Source organism: Lepus europaeus, chromosome 22 (assembly GCF_033115175.1).
Source record: "Lepus europaeus isolate LE1 chromosome 22, mLepTim1.pri, whole genome shotgun sequence".
NCBI classification, from domain to species: Eukaryota; Metazoa; Chordata; class Mammalia; order Lagomorpha; family Leporidae; genus Lepus; species Lepus europaeus.
Window position 1 is genome coordinate 36,865,845 of NC_084848.1, and position 19,410 is coordinate 36,885,254.

Consider the following 19,410-nt stretch of genomic DNA (forward strand, 5'->3'; position numbering starts at 1 on the left):
ATCTCAGGCTTATGACTTGCATAGTCGAGATTTACTAACAATTTTATATCTTTTTTGTCATGTAGGAAAACTTCTTGATTGATTTACAATAGGTAATTGGTTTAGTGACTATCACATGATATCTTATTGGACTTTTCCCCAAATGACAGGAGTTTCAAGTTGTTTGAAGATTTTCTTCTTTCTACTAATCCCAAGCCATGCTGTCGCTTAACCTTGCACTCCTCACACACTGGATTCAAGGTCCACTGTCCTCTTTCAGTCACCTTGCAGGCTGCATTCCATCTCTACTGTTCCCCCAAATAAAAAGTGTTTGTATTGAACCACTACCAATCTTCATTTGTCAAACCAGCTGGTCACTTAATTGCCTCCGCTTACTTTTCTTCTGAATAGCATTTGTATATTCAACCTCACGCCAGCCATCTTTTGTGTTTGGTTTGGAGCTTTTCTGATAACACACTGTGCTCTTCTGGTTTTCCTAGCTCCTCTTAATCAGCTTTGCTGCTTTTCCTCTCCCATCTGACCTCTACATTTTGGAATTTCTCAACAATGGGAGCCAGGTCCTCATTTTATTTTCACCATCTCATCTGCTCCCAAATATGTGGGGAAAGTCTTACAGAAAATGGAATTAAAAAAATTACTTTATTGTCATAAAAAAAGTCTTGAGATCATGAATAGTTTTTTTTTTTTATAATACACAGCTAGCACGAATTTTTTTAAAAAGATTTACCAACTTATTTGAGAGGCAGAGCTAGAGAGAGAGGGAGAAATACAGAAAGGTCTTCCCATCTGCTGGTTCACTCCCCAAATGGCCGCAATGATGGGAGCAGGACTGATCCACAGCCGGGAGCCAGAAGCTTCTTCCAGGTTTCCCACATGGGTACATGGGCCTCGGCACCTGGGCCATCTTCCACTGCTTTCCCAGGATATCAGCAGAGAGCTGGATGGAAAGAGGAGCAGCTGAGACTTGAACCAGTGCCTGTATGGGATGCAGAAGCCTAACCTACTAAGCCATAGCACCAGCTCCTCCATGAATTTTTTGAAAAGGTGCCTTATATCATCAGTAACTGGATATGTTCAGATACACTCATATGTGTTTCATGGAACTCCGTTCCTTCATTGAACCTTATCTGATATCCATCTGATTATTAAAAACTGGCCTTACTGAGTTATCTATAAAACTAACTTTTCTACTTCCAGCTTTTCATAGTATATAGGTAACTCACACCAACCATCTGTGGAGAACTAGAAAAACTAGGCAGAGTGATATTTTAAAATCTACTTAAAGGAATCCGAAAACCAAGAAGCAGCAAAGAATTCTGTCACTAAGATCCATGGCAGGATGAAACTTCGAGAACTGAGCTCAAGGTTTGTGTTGCCTGCCTTCAGGGAACACAGGCCAACTCAGTAAAAGATGACTGAGAGTCTAAAAACGTAAGTAACACTCTCGACAATCTTAGTGCTGAGTAAGAGGAATTAAAACGACAAGCGAGGGCTTTCCAAGGTAAGGGAGAGGGTACTCATGCAATTGGCCACACACAGGTTTGGGACCCCAAGAAATATAGCCTAATGTTAACGGTGAATAAAGACATATGCAGTTTGAATGTTAGTCTCCATAAATGGATTTCTATTGCAGCTAGCCAACAGACAGCAAATGTAAATCCACTATGGACTGACATGTTTTTTTTACAATTCTTGATTTTGAAATTGGGTACTCCAACAGGAGAGGCAGGCATCGCCAGGAGCATGTTAACTGCTACACCAAACACCCATCCCTAAATTTTTTTAGATTTAATATTGGACAGATTAAGGCATCTGAGAGGCTGGTGTGGCAGAGTGGGCTAAGTCAGATTCTTATTTCTGGCTGAACATCTAGTTCACAAATTCTTACTTTACCTCTGTGTAGTATGTATCAAACTGAGTCACTGAATTTTTAGTTGATTAATGTATTTTTCAGCTGGAAACTTGTCAGTTGATTCTTCTGTATACTTTCTAATTCTCAGCTGAAACTTGCAGTGTTGTGTTTTGTATCTTTAAATACAGTAAATGTAATTTAATAACCTGTGTTTGAGTAACTCAACTAACTGGGTCCTTTGTGGGACCTTGTTTCTCTGTCCCCTCTTAGATTTGATCATGTTGTCTTGTTTCTTCGGGTGCCTTTTTTTTTTTTTTTTTAAAGATTTATTTGAAAGCAGAGTCACAGAGAGAGAGAGGGAGAGACAGAGAGAGAGAGAGATCCTCTATCTGCTGGCTCATTCCCCACATGCCTTCAATGGCTAGAGCGGGGCCAGTTGGAAGCCAGCAGCTTCCTCTAGGTGTCCCACGTGGCTGCAGGAGCCCAAGCACTTGGGCCATCCTCCACTGTTTTCCCAGACACGTGAGCAGGGAACCGGATCGGACCTGGAGCATGCGGAACTTGCACCCCCCCACGGGATGCCCACGGCTTCCTTCAACACGGTTCTAAGACGATGCAGCAAGGTCGTCTTCAGGAGATGCCTGGGTCCGTGCTGTCCCTGCCCGGCTCCCGTTCCCCATGTGAGGCCAGTGCTACTCCCCTCTGGAGGACACAGCTACAAGGCTTTGTCTCGGCAGCAGACGCTGACGCCAACCCTGCCAGCGCTAGGAGCGGTGACGTTCACTGTTCACAAATTCCCGAACGTGTTGTTAAAGAAGCACAAAGACATGCAGCAAACAGATTACTGTAATTCATTGGTTGGATTTCGATGAACGTACATTTTGAAGCACACCTGCTCAAGTACTTTAAAAATGCTCTTTTATCCGCAAATGTACCATGCCAACACCCATTTCCCTAGATTCCTGGCAGTCTTTTATTTATTACTCATTCTATGTTGAAAGTGGTATCAAAACATAAAATCACACATGAGTCTTCAGTGCCTAAGAAGATGGCTGCTGTTTGTATGTTTTCCACTTTTCCCTCCAGAACCTCGAAAAATCCAAGCGCTCCTTTCAGTTGGCTTTTTTCTTCGAGGAGCTAAAATAAGCAGAATCCGCGTCCTGTAAAAGAGCAACAGTGTCACGAGTCAGTCCCTACTCCTGCTGACCCGAGTTCTCGCCAAGTCCTGTCCTTAGGGGCTGTATCACCACGAACCTCCGCTAAGAATCCTTACAAAACCTGGGAGATGATTCAATTCTAACGAACATATCAGAGCCCGAATTCTAGGCACCTCTAAGGCAGGCACCTCTAACGGGCCTAGCATGGTTATCGCCTCCAGTTGGTATAAAGTTCACTAGTCAGCATCTGCTCGGGTCCTTTTGGAAATGCTGAACTCACCATCCCACCTACAAGGACGTGCCCTAATGAATACAAGTCGAGATGCCTGCAATGCCCTGTGAGCCTTTAGTATTCTGTTTAAAGATAAAAACAAGGCAGCCCGATAACCCCTGAGGTGTGATGCTGCATTTGCGAAGACAAGCTCGCCACTTCCAAGATTTCCCATGAAGAATAATGATGATCGCACAAAATTTAGGATAGTTACTATTCTTCACCCATGAAAGTAATAACATTCATACAAAGTTCTAGGTTTATTGTCCCTAAAGCAAATTTCCAGATATATTGTTCCTAATCTACAAGACAGATGTAAATTCAATGATTAAAAACAAGTACAATTAGCTTGGATAACCTACATTGGCATTTTCTTAACTATAAGAAAACTTGCTTTGCCAAGGTTAATCACAGTTTACAGAAAACCAATAGCTTTGCATGCAGACAGAATCCTGCTGATATCTTTTTCATTTCTAGCATGAGTTGGTAGAGGGTTAGCAAGAAAACATTCTTCAGCCCTGCAGAACTGTGTACTTTTCTACAAGGCTGATGCATATTATTAAGAAACATAAATTGTTCTTACCACACCACTCTTAAAGTTCTCAATCCTTTTCTTCCCTAACTTGCTGGTTATCCACCAGGCCCAGGTCGGTGCATACTGCCACAAATATGCCATGAACAAAAATGGCTGATCCGCAATCCACACTTCTTTCAGGTCGTTGGCCATGCTGATCAACATCAGCCGCACACAACGGCTGGTTGGCATCTTGTAGGACTGGTCTCCCTCATTTTCTATGGTCTAAGAAAATGCAGAAAGCAAACGACTGCTGAGTATTTACCCACACTGCCTCACAGAGCCGCTAAGCAGGACAGGGTGAATCGGCCGCTCGGGTGTCTGACTTCCTTCGTGGGGCCTTCTCCTAGACCCTGCAGTCCCTGCACGTGCCACCAGGCCTTTACAGACCTCGCTGATATTTTGTAAAACCCTGACACCACACACTAAGACTGTGTAGGCTAAGACTGTAGAGGCCAGAGATGAAGGTTCATGGTTTTTAAACCCATCATCTGAATGCATTGAAGGATAATTTCATTATCAAATTATTAAAACATGCATTTAGCAAATGAAATCCCATGAAGCATGGGGTCCATGGGAATGACATGGAGAAAGAAGACAAAAGGAGATTCCTGGTAGAGAAGGAAAAAAATCTGTTCCATTGGACATGTGAGAGTGGTCACCCAAGAGGGGACACCTAAGAGAGGACCACTCATAAGGGGACCTTGGCAACTTCGTGAGCCTTATCAAAATCTGACGCCAAGGCATTATCAGCTCAACGTAACCAATGTCATCATGCCGTAAGGTAAGTTTTGTAATTCAAAAGGGGTTCAAACATACACACACACACACACACCTGGCATACAGAACACCAATATATAGCGAGTAAAACAAATTATTCTCCAATATACATTTTTACCTTGGTCAGTTCCTCAGTTAGGGCATTCTTCACAATATTTGACTGAACGGGTCCTGGGTAAATGTTAGAAACTATTATACCTGGGTAGTCAACAAGTTCAGTTCGGAGAGCATTTAAAAAACCCTTATAGGACATGCCAAAAAAAAGAAAAAAGAAAAATGAATTAGACATATATCTCGTGAGTTATCAAAATACGCTCTGAAATGCCTGAGTAAAAGACAGGTAGTGTGATTATGCAAGCTGCTTAGGTATTCAGTGTAGAACAGGCTCAGCTCTTCCCAGGTGCAAATTGTTCACCCCATGAGGAATGGTGGCTCCTGCCATCAATGATTTTTTTTTTTATTTGGAGGGGAAGGTAGGGAGGAACAGGGTGGGGGCAGAGACAGAGCAAGCTCCCATTCGTGGTTATCTCCCCCACTGCCCTCAATGGCTGGGGCTGGACTGAGGCCAGACCTGGGAGCTAAGAACTCCAATGCAGGTCTCCCACGTGGACGCCAGGAACCCTCCCAGGTTTTGCATTACCTGGAAGATGGAGTTAAAAGCCAGAGCTGGGAATCAAACCCAGGTACTGTGATATGGGACACAAGCACTGTCGCTGTTGGGCCAATGCCTGCCCCACCGTCAGTGACTTCACGGTAGGCAAGCGATGGGCAGATAAAAACCACCCCTGAAGGTTCTGGGGCATCCTCCCCGTCCTGGTCTTCATCACCCCACTCCAAACGGGGTGCAGATTCTCCAGAGAATACTGACACCGGGCTTCGCTTTATTCCCCAAAGTGGTCTAAAGTGCCATCATTTGGGACAGGAAGGAGCAGTTAGTACTTCCCAGAGACATAACAAAACTTTTTCAAGTTATGTTGGTATATTAACAAAATGAATTTGTTTCAGCAAACATTTATCTTTTGGGGACGCTAACAGGACAAGTGGCTAGTGAATGCAGGATGACTGGCTACTCAATGACTTTTATAAGTCAAGCAACACCCTCCAGACTTAAGCCATTTCCTTTTTTTAAAGATTTTATTTGATTTATTGGAGAGGTAGAGTTACAGACAGAAGAGAGGGAGAGACAGAGAAGTCTTCCATCCAATGGTTCACTCCCTAATGGCCATAACAGCCAGAGCTGGGCCAACCCAAAAGCCAGGAGCCAGGAGCTTCTTCCAGGTCTCCCACGCGGGTGCAGGGGCCCAGGGCCTTGGGCCATCCTCCACTGCTTTCCCAGGCCGAGAGCTGGATCGGAAGTGGAGCAGCCGGGACACAAACTGGCGCCCATATGGGATGCTGGCGCAGCAGGGGGAGGCTTATTAGCCTAGTACAACACAATACTGGCCCCTTGAAGCCATTTCTAAACCAGTATGGAACAGACAGAGATGACCTAGGGCTGGGCTAACAACTGTAAAGCTAAAGAGCTAACCCTCGACGTGTCTGCATCTGATCCAACATTCAACAGCTATCAGCCCTCAAACGTGACCCCTCACACACAGGGGCTGTGGGGGCTCACGCTGTCAGGGGCTGAACGGGGCCTGACTCAGAGATGGATCACACACACACACACACACAAAGGCAAAGCGAAGCTTGGTAACTGAATGCAGAAGTCCCACACCGCTGACCTTTTGCTGCTGTCTAGCATAGCAGAAGAGGGAGGACATCTAGCCAGGCACTCAAAGCTCTCCTTGTTTGGAAGAACATCTACGGTGGCGTATACACTTCTCCAAGATAACCGGGTTCACTCTGGAGCTGGCTGGGAATCTGAGAAGGAAATGTGGCCCCCACACAGACCCTCCTGGTTTTAGTGTTCAGCTACTGCGCACAGCTGGCGTCTTGCCTGCCGTGTCCTCTAAACCCAGTAACGGAACAATGAGTCATGGGGGGGGCGGGGGAGCCAGGCGGCTCAGCTGTGCCTCCTGACGGCATCCTGGCGGCTGCTGCCCGCACCTGCCCGCCTTCCGTTCGCATGAAGCCATGACTACGCAGCAACTGCAGGTGGTCGTGCCAACACGGAGACGGCCCACTTACACGGGCCTCCAAGGGCATTAATTAACAATGCCGTCTCTCCTCGGCTGCCTCTCTTCCGTTGCCCTATGGCTTCCCCACATCTGCTCTTAAGCTGACAGGAAAAATTCACTCATTTCTAATATTTAAACCTCCTAAGTTATGCTCAAGCTTTTCTCCTCGCCCCTGTCTCGATGAGACTTTCTTCTCCCAGTAAAACCAGAAGAGAGACATGATGTTTCCCAACAGGGCTGCTATTTCTGACACGTGTATATAATTCCAAGTCAGAGCCCAAGTACGAGAGGAAAAAGGCACAGAAAAGGGCAGAAGGAAATACATCCGAGGGGCCAGCACTGTGGCGTAGAGGGTAAAGCCGCCGTCTGTAGTGCTGGCATCCCACATGGGCGCCGGTTCGAGTCCTGGCTGCTCCACTTACGATCCAGCTCTCTGCTATGGCCTGGGAAAGCAGTAGAAGATGGCCCAAGTGCTTGGGCCCCTGCACTCTCTCTCTCTCTCTCCCTCTCCTTCTTTCTCTGTGTAACTCTTTCAAATAAATAAATAAATCTTTAAAAAAAAATACAACCTAAATAATGTGTAGAAGAAAGCAGGGACAGACCCCGCAGCCATGATGGGAAGAGACAAGGTGCAGGGTGCCAAGCTGACTACACCGTGCACTTCCACACCTCATCGTCATCACTTTCCCAGCATCTCCTGCAGCACACGGCACCGTGCGGGTGCTCAGTGCACATGGCTGAGTAAGTCAGGGGCAAGTATGCCTCACGCCTTTGGGAGCATCTACTTCCAAAGGCATTCTGGGGTCTTTCTGCCCCATCCCGTGACCTCACACCATGATGGCCGTATCTCCCATCCGCATACTTAGGTCGGTCCCAGCAGAGTGGAGTCGGCAGCCTTACCCGCAGTGCGTGTTTGCTGGCACAGTAGCCACTGGAGAGGGGCACGGAGGTGATCCCGGCCACGCTGTTCACCGTAACAATCTTCCCTTGCTTCCTCTCGATCATGTGCGGCAGGACACACTTTGTCAAGGACACGGTCCCCAGGTAGTTCAGATCCATGAGCTCCTTGAAGACGTCCAGGCTGGTGTCTACACACAAAGAACGCTGGGACCTCCCGCCGTTGTTCACCAGGATGTCGATCTGGGTAAACAGAATCAGAAACGGCACGCTTTGGGAACGCACTACGGAGGCACCGAGAAATTCCGGGGGGTGGCTGCTTACACCAGTAACTCGGAGCAGTGGTCTATTCTAGAGCTCAGCACTGAACAGGTAGAATAAGAACCTGACTCACTGACGAATGAAAGTGCCGTTTTAGGTGACTTCTTATGGAACGTTGTAAGTGGAACTAAAAACGAATGCAGCAGAGAATTTTTAGCTTCGTCTGTTCTACACGAAGGAATCAGTACTTGTTACAAGGGTGTTTTGAAAAGTTCATGGGAAACAGAATTAAAAGGTAAATTTATTTTGGTTGAAATCCATGCCTCATTTTTCCATGATAGGCACATTTCACAAACTGTTTTAAAGACCACCCCCCCATACTAATTAACCTAAATCAGAGATTAAAAGGCCCAACTCCTAGACCCGAGCTCACTGCATGCACCCCATTTGCCTAAAAATATTCTGCAACACAGCTCCCCAGATGTCAGTCTCTTGTGCCCTCACTTCCAATCAAGACAAAGCCACAGCATTAGGCTCTATGGACATAAAACGCTACTTACTTTACCAAACTCCTGCACAACGGCTTTGGTGGCCGCCTTGTGGGCACTTCTGTCCATCAGGTCGAAGGGCAGAACGAGTATATCTTTTCCTTTTAAATTGCCATTCTCTAAAGAAAGACACTGAACACTTAGTGGGAGTCATGCCAGAATTCAACCCAGTTGCTAGCCGCTCCCCACCCTACAACAGGCGTGGGCGGTGAACTCATCCCGGGGAGGGCCTGCCTGGGAAAGTAGCTGGATGGGGAAGAGGACTGGCAGACAGAACGCTGGCTGGCCGCACGGGAAGTGGATTGGCACACTTCAACTTGAACACACACCCAGTCCAACCAGAACCGACGGTCAGAGATCAAGCTGAAGCCCTTGTCTACACTCGTGAGGAACCGTGGTTTCTCTACTTACTACTTGTTGAATGCTTTATTTAGTGGAGGGTTAAGTTTATGATTATAAAGTAAACCAAGTAAGTCACTGTAAAAATTGAAAGAAAATATAAGAGAGGAAGGAAGAGGGAGAGTATGGTGGGAAGTGTCACTAGGCTCCTATGTCTATAAATATGAAATACATGTTCACCTTATAGAAATAAAGACATTGAAAATAATTAAGAGTAGATTTTTAAAAATCAAGCTGATATTATAAGCTGAATAAGAAGCAAAAATTGTAGAGCGATCTCTTTAGAAGTACAGAAACACATTTGTTTCGTGGTAGGCTACGTGGTCACTCTCTTACACATATGAAAAGACAGCAATTCAAGCTTAAAAATCAATGAAGAAACTCAGAGCCCTGAAGTCAGATGGAAGATGCTTCTCTCCAGAAACGAAAGATTCCAGGAGGCAACCAAGGCAATGGACAGAATCCCAAAACCTCCTACACCAAGAAACAACAGGTTGAGCTGGGATTGGCCGTTCTTCTTCTGTTCCACCAAACAGAACAGGACGACTGAAGCTAGCTTTCCTGGACCCTAATCTTGAAACGCAACAAGTAATGCCAACAGGAAACCAAAGCAAGGCGAGAAAGAGAAACAGGAAGGCTTGAGGCGCAAAAGAGCAAACTGTGCACCACGAGCTCTATAAAAAGAAAGAAAAAGTATGCATCGATGATCTGAGAGTTAAAAGGAAAACAACTCCTGCACAGGGGCTAAGAAACACTGACACGGCTCATCACCCTCGCCAGGGCGGATACTGCGAGTTACAGCAGTGTGGAAGACGCCCCGTGCAAAAAGACAAGAGGCTTTGCAGTTGTACGTGCAAGTAACTCTCCTTCCTGGTGGTCAGCTCAAGTAGTGAAGTCAAAAAAGATTTTTTTAAAAGAATGACAGGTAGAGAGAGAACCAAAGAAATGAACGGTCTTCTGGAAAATTCAAAATGATCCCGGTTTAATATTAATGTCCCGAGAGAATAATTATTAATTGAGGCTGCTTTCAGTAACTACACCAAAGTTCAAACAAACAAAAACATGAACACTGCTGCTCTTTATCATCAATAGGGAAGACACTGTCTCAAGTTGCACTTTTAAATCTAATTCCACTCCTGTTCTAAATAGCAAAATTTCCATCTATAATAACAAAAATCCCATACGACCCCAGATGACTGATCAGTTATGTCCCATCATCCTATCGATGGGACACCCTAAAAAGACACTGAGCAATAAACCTACCACTCAGGGTAACTTTGAAATACCTATCATATCATTGAAATAGTCACAGGATTGAGAACCTGCTACTTAACAGGTTAAAACCTGACATTTTAGCAAAGCGAGGAAGAATCCTTCCTAACTCGAGTTCAATAAAACTCCACCAGCATCGGAGAGAACCGGTGGCAGAAAGGAAAAATGTATCGATGACAAACGGAAGAGAATCTGGCACACAGCTCTTGGGAGTGTCTGCGGCTGGGGGGTCCGGCCATGCGGAATCCCACCCTCCCTCTGAAATTCCCAAAACCAGGTCTGCATTTGGACCCGAAGCTGCTGCTGGCGATGAGTGAACTTACCGAGGCATCTTCTTTTCACCCTTTCTAGTTCGTGCACCCTCCTGGCCGACAGCACGAGGGAAACTCCTAGTTTGGACAACTGGTAAGCCAGCTCCTCGCCGATGCCACTGGAGGCTCCAGTCACCCACACCACCATGTCGGTCAGCTCCCATTCTACACGGGGAGGGGCAGAGACGGAGGACAGAATTAAGTAAGTGTGGCTTACACTCAGAAACCAAAGATTAGCCCCCAAAAGCTTTAAACGGTACCATGAAATACGAAGAGGATGTAATGATGCATGGAGCTCAAAACTTTAACTACCCAAAGAAAACATCTCCTGCCTATTTTTTAAGCATGGATATGAATCATATTAGTACCAGTTATCGACAAAGTGGGTTTTTTTTTTAAAGCTATGTATTTATTTGAGAGGTAGCAGTACAGACAGAGAGAAGGGGAGACAGAAAGATCTTCCATCCACTGGTTCACTCCCCAGATGACCACAATGGCCAGAGCCAGGAGGCAAAAGCCAGGAGCTTCATCTGAGGCTCCCACGTGGTTGGCAGGGACCCAAGCACTTGGGGCACCCTTTGCTGCTTTCCCAGGCACATTAGCAGGAACCGGATCAGAAGTGGAGCGTCAGGGACTCAAACCTGCGCTCATATAGGATTCCGGCATCATGGGTGGTGGTTCAACCTAGCGTGCTACAACACCAGCCCCTAGCCAATTCTGAGTCCTGTTTCGGGGACAGTGCTAGCTCTGCAGCCTGCTTGGTTCAAATGCCACCTCCATCACAGATGGCAAATGCTCCTGTGGTGTAGTGGACTGAGCCTCTGCCAGTGGCGCTGGCATCCCATGTGGGTGCCGGTTCATGTCCCGGCTGCTCCTCTTCTGATCCAGCTCCCTGCTGATGGCCTGGGAAAGCAGTAGAAGATGGGCCAAGTGTTTGGGCTTCCGCAACCATGTAGGAGACCCAGAAGAAGCTCCTGGTTTTGGACTGGCTCAGCTCTGGCCATTGCAGCCATTTAGGGCATGAACCCAGTGGATGGAAAACCTGTCTCTCCCTCCCTCTCAAATAAATACATAAAATCTTAAAAAAAAAAAAAAAAAAAAAGCCCCGCTGTGTGTATGAGAATTGAGTGCTTTTAACTTTCTACAACAGAGGGCGGGGAGGGTGTGTGCTGTGGAGTAGCAGGTAGAGCCACCACCTGCAGTGCCACCATCCTGCCAGTTCAAGTCCCGGCTGCTCCAAGTCCCATCCAGCTCTCTGCTGTGGCCTGGGAAAGCAGTAGAAGATGGCCCAAGTCCTTGCACCCCTGCACCTGCGTGGGAGACCCTGAAGAAGCTTCTGGCTCCTGGTTTCAGATCAGCACGGCTCTGGCCGTTGTGGCCAATTGGGGTGTGAGCCAGTGGATGGAAGACCCCCCCCCCTCTCTCTCTCTGCCTCTCCTCTCTCTGTGTAACTCTGCGTTTCAAATAAATAAATAAATCTTTTTAAAAAAGCAACTTTCTACAACTGGGAGCAGGTGAACAGTAACACGGCCCTCACAGGGGTGTTAAGAGTAATCAGTTACAAACGGAAAGCACTGAGCGTAGGATCCGGCACAGCCTCCGTGCTCAGCGCATGCCAAATGCCATTATTGCTAAGATCGCTCCAGGCAGCACAACAGCACGTTCAGCCGGTCACGTGTGTGGCTGCTACTTCTAATGGCTTCGTGTTTTTCTAAAAGCCCTCAGAAGGCTCTCGGTATTATGTTAACTCAGCTAATACAGAAAGGGAAACTGAGGCTCACTGAACAGCCCCAGGAGACTGTCACTCCCATCAAGGCTGCCTTGTTCCTCGCCCAAGACGTCGGTGCTAGCATAGACAGGAAGACTGGAAGGACGGCAGAGATGTGAGTCCCTGCTGAGCTGAGATGTGAGGCCCCCCTGCCCCCTATCCTGGGGAGCACACATTTGAACACGATCCATGGTTTAAGACCCAACTGTCTTTCGGACATGCGAGAAAGCACAGCTCGCCTCAGGACAAAAGGTTTCTGCGAACCTCTAAACCGCAGACGGAAACACGATGTGATCCGGGCTACAGGCTCTCCTGTCCTGACCCGCGAGTCCGTGGGAAGACACGAGTGAGCAAGCTTCCCGCAGGACCACACGCGGGAATCCCAGGATGCATGTTCTATCATGTATTCGTTCACCGGCTGCTCATCGCTCCAGAAGCGCACAATACCCAGATTCCAGGATAAGTGCACTTGGTTCTGGAATTATTCACTGACCAGCTTGGAATTTACCAAGATGGCTTCAGTTTTTAGCCGATAAAGAACTATTACTGAGGGCCGGCGCTGTGGCTCAACAGGCTAATCCTCCGCCTTGCGGCGCCGGCATTCCGGGTTCTAGTCCCGATCGGGGTGCCAGATTCTGTCCCGGTTGCCCCTCTTCCAGGCCAGCTCTCTGCTGTGGCCCAGGAGTGCAGTGGAGGATGGCCCAAGTGCTTGGGCCCTGCACCCCATGGGAGACCAGGAGAAGCGCCTGGTTCCTGCCTTCGGATCAGCGCACCAACCGTGGCAGCCATTGGAGGGTGAACCAACGGCAAAAAGGAAGACCTTTCTCTCTGTCTCTCTCACTGTCCACTCTGCCTGTCAAAAAAAAAAAAAAAAAAAACTATTACTGAGAGCCCCCAGGCTTGGGGTTACCTGAACGCACTCACAGTTCTGTTTGCCAGTTCCGCCGAACCTAGCACACAGCCTCTGAAAGAGATCCTCAGAACTCGGAAGAAACTTCTGATGCGAACCCCAGCCCAGGGGGGAATTCTGTCTCGGGGCCGGCTGGGCAAGCTCTAGTCGACTCCCTTCTGTGCCCCGTTAGAAGAGTCCAGCGTATCCGAGGCGACACCTTCCCCCACACCCCCCCAGCATCTGGTCTCCTCGAACTTCGTCTTGCAGCCCTGGACTCCGGCTCCAGCCTGGCAGCCCTGCCACCACTGTCACTCCCCTTGTGCCTGCAATGTGGCAGGTCACCGCCGCAGCCCCAGCACCCACAATCAGGTGCGCGGGAGGCTTCTACCGTCTGCCGCTGCTGCTTCAGCCACCAGAGGCAGCCCAGGCTCGCCTCCTGGTTCCCGGCAGCCACCTCACAGGTGACTCACAGCCAGGTGACTGTCGGCCCAAAGCTGGCTGCTCCTCACAGGTGTTCTCGCTGAGCCTCTTCCTACTCAGGACTCCGCCCAGGATTTTCCTGGACCCAGATGCAATATCTAAAATTAGTCACCCTGCGGTTTCATCACGTGAGAAACATACTTGGAAATGCAGAGAATTTCTCTAAAAGGGGAACGAGATGGGAGCCATTGGCAGAGAGGCACGGTCGGGTGCCAGGGACAAGGGTCAGAGCGGGCTTGGCTTTTTATCCTGTTTCATGTTGTACTACATGGACAAGCTGTCCATCTCTGTAAGCGACACACAGAAACCCACCGAGGAGACGAGAGGAATTTGTCCTGTTCTTTTGTTTTTAACGTTGATCGAGTCGGCCCATCTTTCTAGCCTGAGCTGTTTGGGGAGTCAGGGTCCATTTCCACCTTTAATCTCTGTGTCTTTATCACTTCCCCACTCACCACCAGGGAGTCATTTTAGCTGTCGTTTTGCCTAAGTCTCACCCATCACATATTAATTCCACAGATATATTGTATAATGCACTATGCTTACACGCGGGTTTCAAAAACAAGTTATAGAAAAACAATTAAAAGATAATGTCTGTTTCAGTACAACTACTTTTGAAGTCCACACACAGCTTTTTTCATAATGTAGACTTTCCATGAACTTTCTGAAGATTCTTACATAACAGGAATTCTGTAAAGCTGACTCTAATCAATGCAGGTTTCAGAATAAGTTCTAACATTACACTGGACGATCTAGAAGGATCCAAAGCCTGGCGTAGGTCAGGGCACTGAATTTCTCTGAACATCATGGAACCTTCTTTAAAAAAAGATTTATCTATCTTGGGAGAGAGAAAGAGGGAGAGACAGAGATCTTCCACCTCACTCTACAGTTGGCAGCAATAGCCAGGGCCAGAAGCTTTATCCAGGTCCCCCACATGGGTGGCAGAAGCCCAAAACAGTTGGGCCGTCTTCCACTGCTTTTCCCAGGGCATTAACAAGGAGCTGAATCGGAAGTGGTGCCGTGGGGGCCTGAACCAGCGCCCTTAAGGGATGCCGGTGTTGCAGACAGCAGCTTAAACCGCTACGCCATAACGGCAGCCTCATCATTTAACTTTATAATCATTTAACTTTATAATCATGTTTGCTGAATAACTTATAACTCATTTACTTAGATGAACACTAATATATCAAATTATAGATGCTAATTAAATATTTTATAAAAATGTGGCTAAACTAAAAATCTTCAAAACTGTTGTTTTGCAGTAAATGTACAATAATGAAGTGAATTTCTTAAAAATTATTTTAAGTGGCAGTACCTTATTTCAACACTTTTAGTTGACATCCAGCAGTTACAATGTGACCCTTTTAACTTGTGCTTGATATGAGAAAATAACTTTTACCAGCTGCCGGAGATTCACTCAGGTATTGTCAACCTGTTTTCAGCATTTGATGGGGAGAATGACTTTTTAGAAAAGTAAGTACAGTAAAATGCAGATTAATCTGATTTTATTCTCCAAGTCCAAGTGAACACAGAAGCACGGGGCAGACTCCGCAGGCCTCCTGTGAACAGGGCCAAGGTCTAGATGAACAGAATTGCAGCGCATGTGGGACCTCTGCTTTGGACAGAGAAAATCCAGCGGTCGGCGACAGGTGCACGGATCCCGCACACACGCTCTGAGTATTTTCAACCGAGCCCGCAGCACGCAGCCTGCGTTCACACACACACACACACAAAGCACGCGCGCAACCGACGTGCAGCAACACCCAAGTGGCACGGCCAGAAAACGCCCCGCGCCCGCCCACGACGACCTCGCGGAAGGCCACACGCCACTCCAGTTCTTTGTAGCGACAGGGTGGACTCGGACAGAGCCGGGTCTTTGCAAGTGGGGTCCTCCAGGGGCGCGCTCGCCTTTCCCAAAGCCGACCCTGCATCGGACCCCCGGGGGACCTCACCAGGATGCGGGGCACCCCTGCTGAGCTCTCCGAGGCTGGACGGCAAGTTCGCCCCGGGCCAGAGGACCAAGGGGCACAGTCGCCTCCGGGGCCCGGGCCGCCTCCCTCCGCCCCCGTAGGGCCCGGGGGAAGGCGCAAGCCTCGCCGCCCCGGGGATCTGGACGCGCGCCCCGGGCATCCCACGGCGGCTCCTGCTCACCCGGGCGTCGGCCCTGCCACTCGGCCCACAGCAGCGTCAGGTCGCCGTCGGCCCGCAGGAAGCGCACGAGCTGCACCACGAGCAGCAGGGGCGCGCACAGCGCCAGCAGCGCCAGCAGCAGCTCCCAGCTCATCGCGGCTCGGAGCTGGCGGCAGCGGAAGGAGACGCCGCGGCCCCGGGAGGCCCTGGTGCCGCCGGCCCCGCCCCGAGCGCGGGCGGGACGGAGGGGCGGCCCCGCGCGCACCCGCCCTGGGCGCACGGCGCGGGGGCGGCCGCCCGGGTGTCCCCTGCCCGCGCGCCTGAGGAAGCCCGGGAATGGGAGGCGTGGGCGCCGCGGAGCCCGAGGGTCAGGAACGTGCTGGGCCAGTTATTTTGAGGCGGATATGAGGGGATTAAAAAAAAAAAAAAAGTTCAAGGAAAAGCGAAATGAAACCTTTCATTTGGGTGCACAGAGGTTTTGGTGATACCTGGAAAGCGTGCGTGATGAAGCACACGCGTGATTCCAGGTCGTTCTGTGTCGAAAGCAAGGCCTGTAGCGCCGCCTTTGCGAGACCGGTGTGAAGGTCCCTGCAGTTCTGTGGTGTCTGCCGGTGATGTCGCCGAAGCTGGGCCCGGGGTGTCGCCGCCCGCCCGGCAGCCAGGTCGCCGGAGCGCAGCAAGCAGCCAGGCTTACCCTAAGAGATCCCGTCTGTAGTCTCACAAAGGGCTTCTCTCAGATCTCAAATTAGCAGGGGGGCTTTGGGAGGGAGCAGAGAGAGGGCCTGGCTGCGGGCGGGCTGGTGGGAGTCACGTTGCTTTGTAACTGCCGCCGGCATTCTCAAGGCCAGTTTCTGGAATGTTCGTGGGATTAACCCAGTCGCTGAGCTGAGCTGGACGCAACGGAAATGTGGAGAGCATGTTGCAAATGACACTTGGGGGCTGCTGGTCAAGGCCATGCAGCTTGTCACTGAACTCTAGAGCTAGGGGCACAGGCTGGGCACCTGCCAATGGTGACCCTGAGTAGGTGGGCCCCTTATCTGCACCCACAGACTTGGCAAGAGGGTGAAATGAGAGCGGCCAGTGAGGGGCACAGTGCCCCCCCCACACACACACACACAGTAATTGTGCCCACGCTTCCTGTTCTGACTGTTGTTGTTCCTCGGGTACTTTAAAGGGTAGGTGTTCAAAGCAAACCGAAGGCTGAGCTGCACACGGACTTCCCAGAGGAGCCACAGCCATGGACTAACAGGCAGAGCAGGGGAACCTGGCCTTCCTAAATGGACAGAATTTTAGCCATTTGAACATAAAGTTCCAACAAAAATTTTTTAATGGATTCAGACCCCGCCCGGTGTCGGGGCTCAGTGGGTTAAGGTACCACCAGGGACACCAGCATCCCATATGAGTGTCAGTTCGAGTCCCGGGGGCTCCACTTCTGGACCAGCTGCCTGCTAATGCACCTAGGAAAGCAGCAGAGGGTGGCCCAAGTACTTGGGCCCCTGCCAACCCCCCCCCCCCCCCCCGGAGATCCGGAAGAAGTTCCAGTTTCCTGGCTTCAGGCTGGCGTAGTCCTAGGTGTTGTGGCCATTTGCAGAGTGAATCGGTGGGTAGAAGCTCTCTCGCCCTCTGTCTCTGTAACTCTGCCTTTCAAACAAATAAATAAATCTTCAAAGATAATAAAAATAAAGCCGTTTTAAACATAAGCTATGTTAGTATGCCACATGACTTCCTGTACAGGAAAAGTCAGTCACCAGCAGATCAGGAAGGCCTGCCCCTGCCTGTAGCCCCTCTCCGCCACACCCACAGGCAGTGCGCACAGACTGCCCGTGCCCTCAAGCCTCAGCGGCGTGGCAGGAGGCCAGTGAAGAAATAGCGTGGCCATCAGGAGACTTCAGAAAGTTCCCGGGAAATGCGTCTTGGGAGAAAAGCAGTCATGGGTTTCAAAATAGTTTGGCACCAAAATAAACTTATCTTTTACTTGCACTTTCCATGAACTTTTTGAAATACTTTCACATCACCCAAGACCCCACAGTCCAGTGCAATGGTCCCTCCGTGGGGACAGAGGTCTTCCCACAGTTGGAGAGGACAGGCCGACGCCATACGCCCTAGCAGCGCCTCGCTCGGCGATCCGACAACACACATCTCTCAGCTGGCAACAGAGGCTAACTTGGTGCTAACCCCCCCCCCCCCCCCCCCGTACCCACACATGACTCAGCCTCACGTAAACAGCGTGATGAAATCACAGTGTAACTAAAGCAGCAAGGTCTTGCAGACTCTCATACACAAAATATTGATACTATTCTTCCATGTCCACAAGAAATTAGCTTTAAAACGTTTGGTTCCTTCTAAATACTTACATGTGTTAAAGAGGCATCAAGATAGTCGCTTTTTTATTTTCGATCATTTAAAAGTGAGAGAGGGGTGGGGCTCTGACCTGGCAGTTAAATCACCTATTTGAACATCTCTGTCCCACACTGATGGTGGACTCGGGTCTGACTCCAGCTCCAGCTCCTGACTTTAGCTTCCTGCCTGCTAAGGTGAAACCTGGGAGACAGCAGTGCAGGCTTATGTAAATAAGTGTGGGGACCTGCCACTCACATGGGAGACCTGGACTGAGTTCCCAGCTTCCAGCTTCAGCCCAGTCCCTCATATGTATCTGGACACCGAACCAGCAGATGGAATATCTCTGTCTTATCTGTCTGTCTATCTCTCCCCATCGCTCCTGCTTAAATAAATAAATAAAATTTTAAAAATAAAAAAGGAGGGCTTTCAATCCAGAAGTCTCACAGGGACCCAGTTAGAGTGCATAGAACCTAGGAAGTGGAGAAGAACAACCAGTAGTCAAATGGAGAGAGCTCCAGGTATGAGGTAACAGAACTTCCACCCTCATCCCTGGAACACCTTGTAGGCTCTGGGACCAAACCCATTCCTTGGGGCTGGCATTGTGGCACAGTGGGTAAGGCCATTGCCTGTAATGCATGCATCCCATTTGGGCACCACTTGGAGTCCCGACTCCACTTCTGATCCAGCTCCCTGCTAATGGCCTGGGGAAAGCAGCAGAAGATGGCCCAAGTGCTTGGGGCCCTGCAACCCATGGGGAGACCTGGATGAAGCTCCTGGTTCTGGCTTTGGCCTGGCCCAGCCTTGGCTGTTGCAGGCATCTGGGAGTGAATCAGCAGATGGAAGATCTCTTTCTGTCTCTCCCCGTCTTGTAACTCTGAGTTTTAAATAAATAAATATAAAAAACAAAAACGAAGCCATTCCCTGTAATGGAAGTGAAAGCAGCATTGACTTCTCCAATGTTGTTTTATTTTTCCAGTCTTGCTTTTATTTTATCATTTGAAGTGTCATCATAGTCTTCAACAACAACAAGTTTCATGGATTTTCAATTTTTCACTTTATTTTTGGGCAGAGACAGAGATCTGCCACCAATGGTTTACTCACCAAATGCCTGCAACGACTAGGGTCGGGCCAGGTGCAAACCCAGAGTCCACAACTCAGCCCAGGTCTCCCACATGACGGGCAGGGACCCAAGGACTTGAGCCATCACATGCGGCCTCCCAAAGTGTGCATTAGCAGGAAGCTGGATCAGAAACAGAGCCTGGACTCAAACCCAGGCACTCCAGTACGGGAGGCCAGTGTCCCAAACAACCTATTAACCGTGGTAAGAAACCTGGACCTGGGAGGTCGGGGTTTGTCACTGG

General features: G+C 49.1%; 1 protein-coding gene across 1 annotated transcript; it reads right to left on the reverse strand.

Annotated features, from left to right (window-relative positions):
- Positions 1-671: 671 nt before the first annotated feature.
- On the reverse strand, positions 672-15,911 carry DHRS7 (dehydrogenase/reductase 7). Its single transcript, XM_062181658.1, has 7 exons — positions 15,731-15,911; positions 10,455-10,607; positions 8,473-8,579; positions 7,655-7,894; positions 4,753-4,875; positions 3,864-4,079; positions 672-3,012 (listed from the first exon to the last, which is right to left on the reverse strand). The coding sequence occupies exons 1-7, from the start codon at positions 15,861-15,863 to the stop codon at positions 2,965-2,967; spliced, it is 1,020 nt and encodes a 339-aa protein (XP_062037642.1). The 5' UTR covers positions 15,864-15,911; the 3' UTR covers positions 672-2,964.
- Between the last annotated feature and the right edge of the window lie 3,499 nt (positions 15,912-19,410).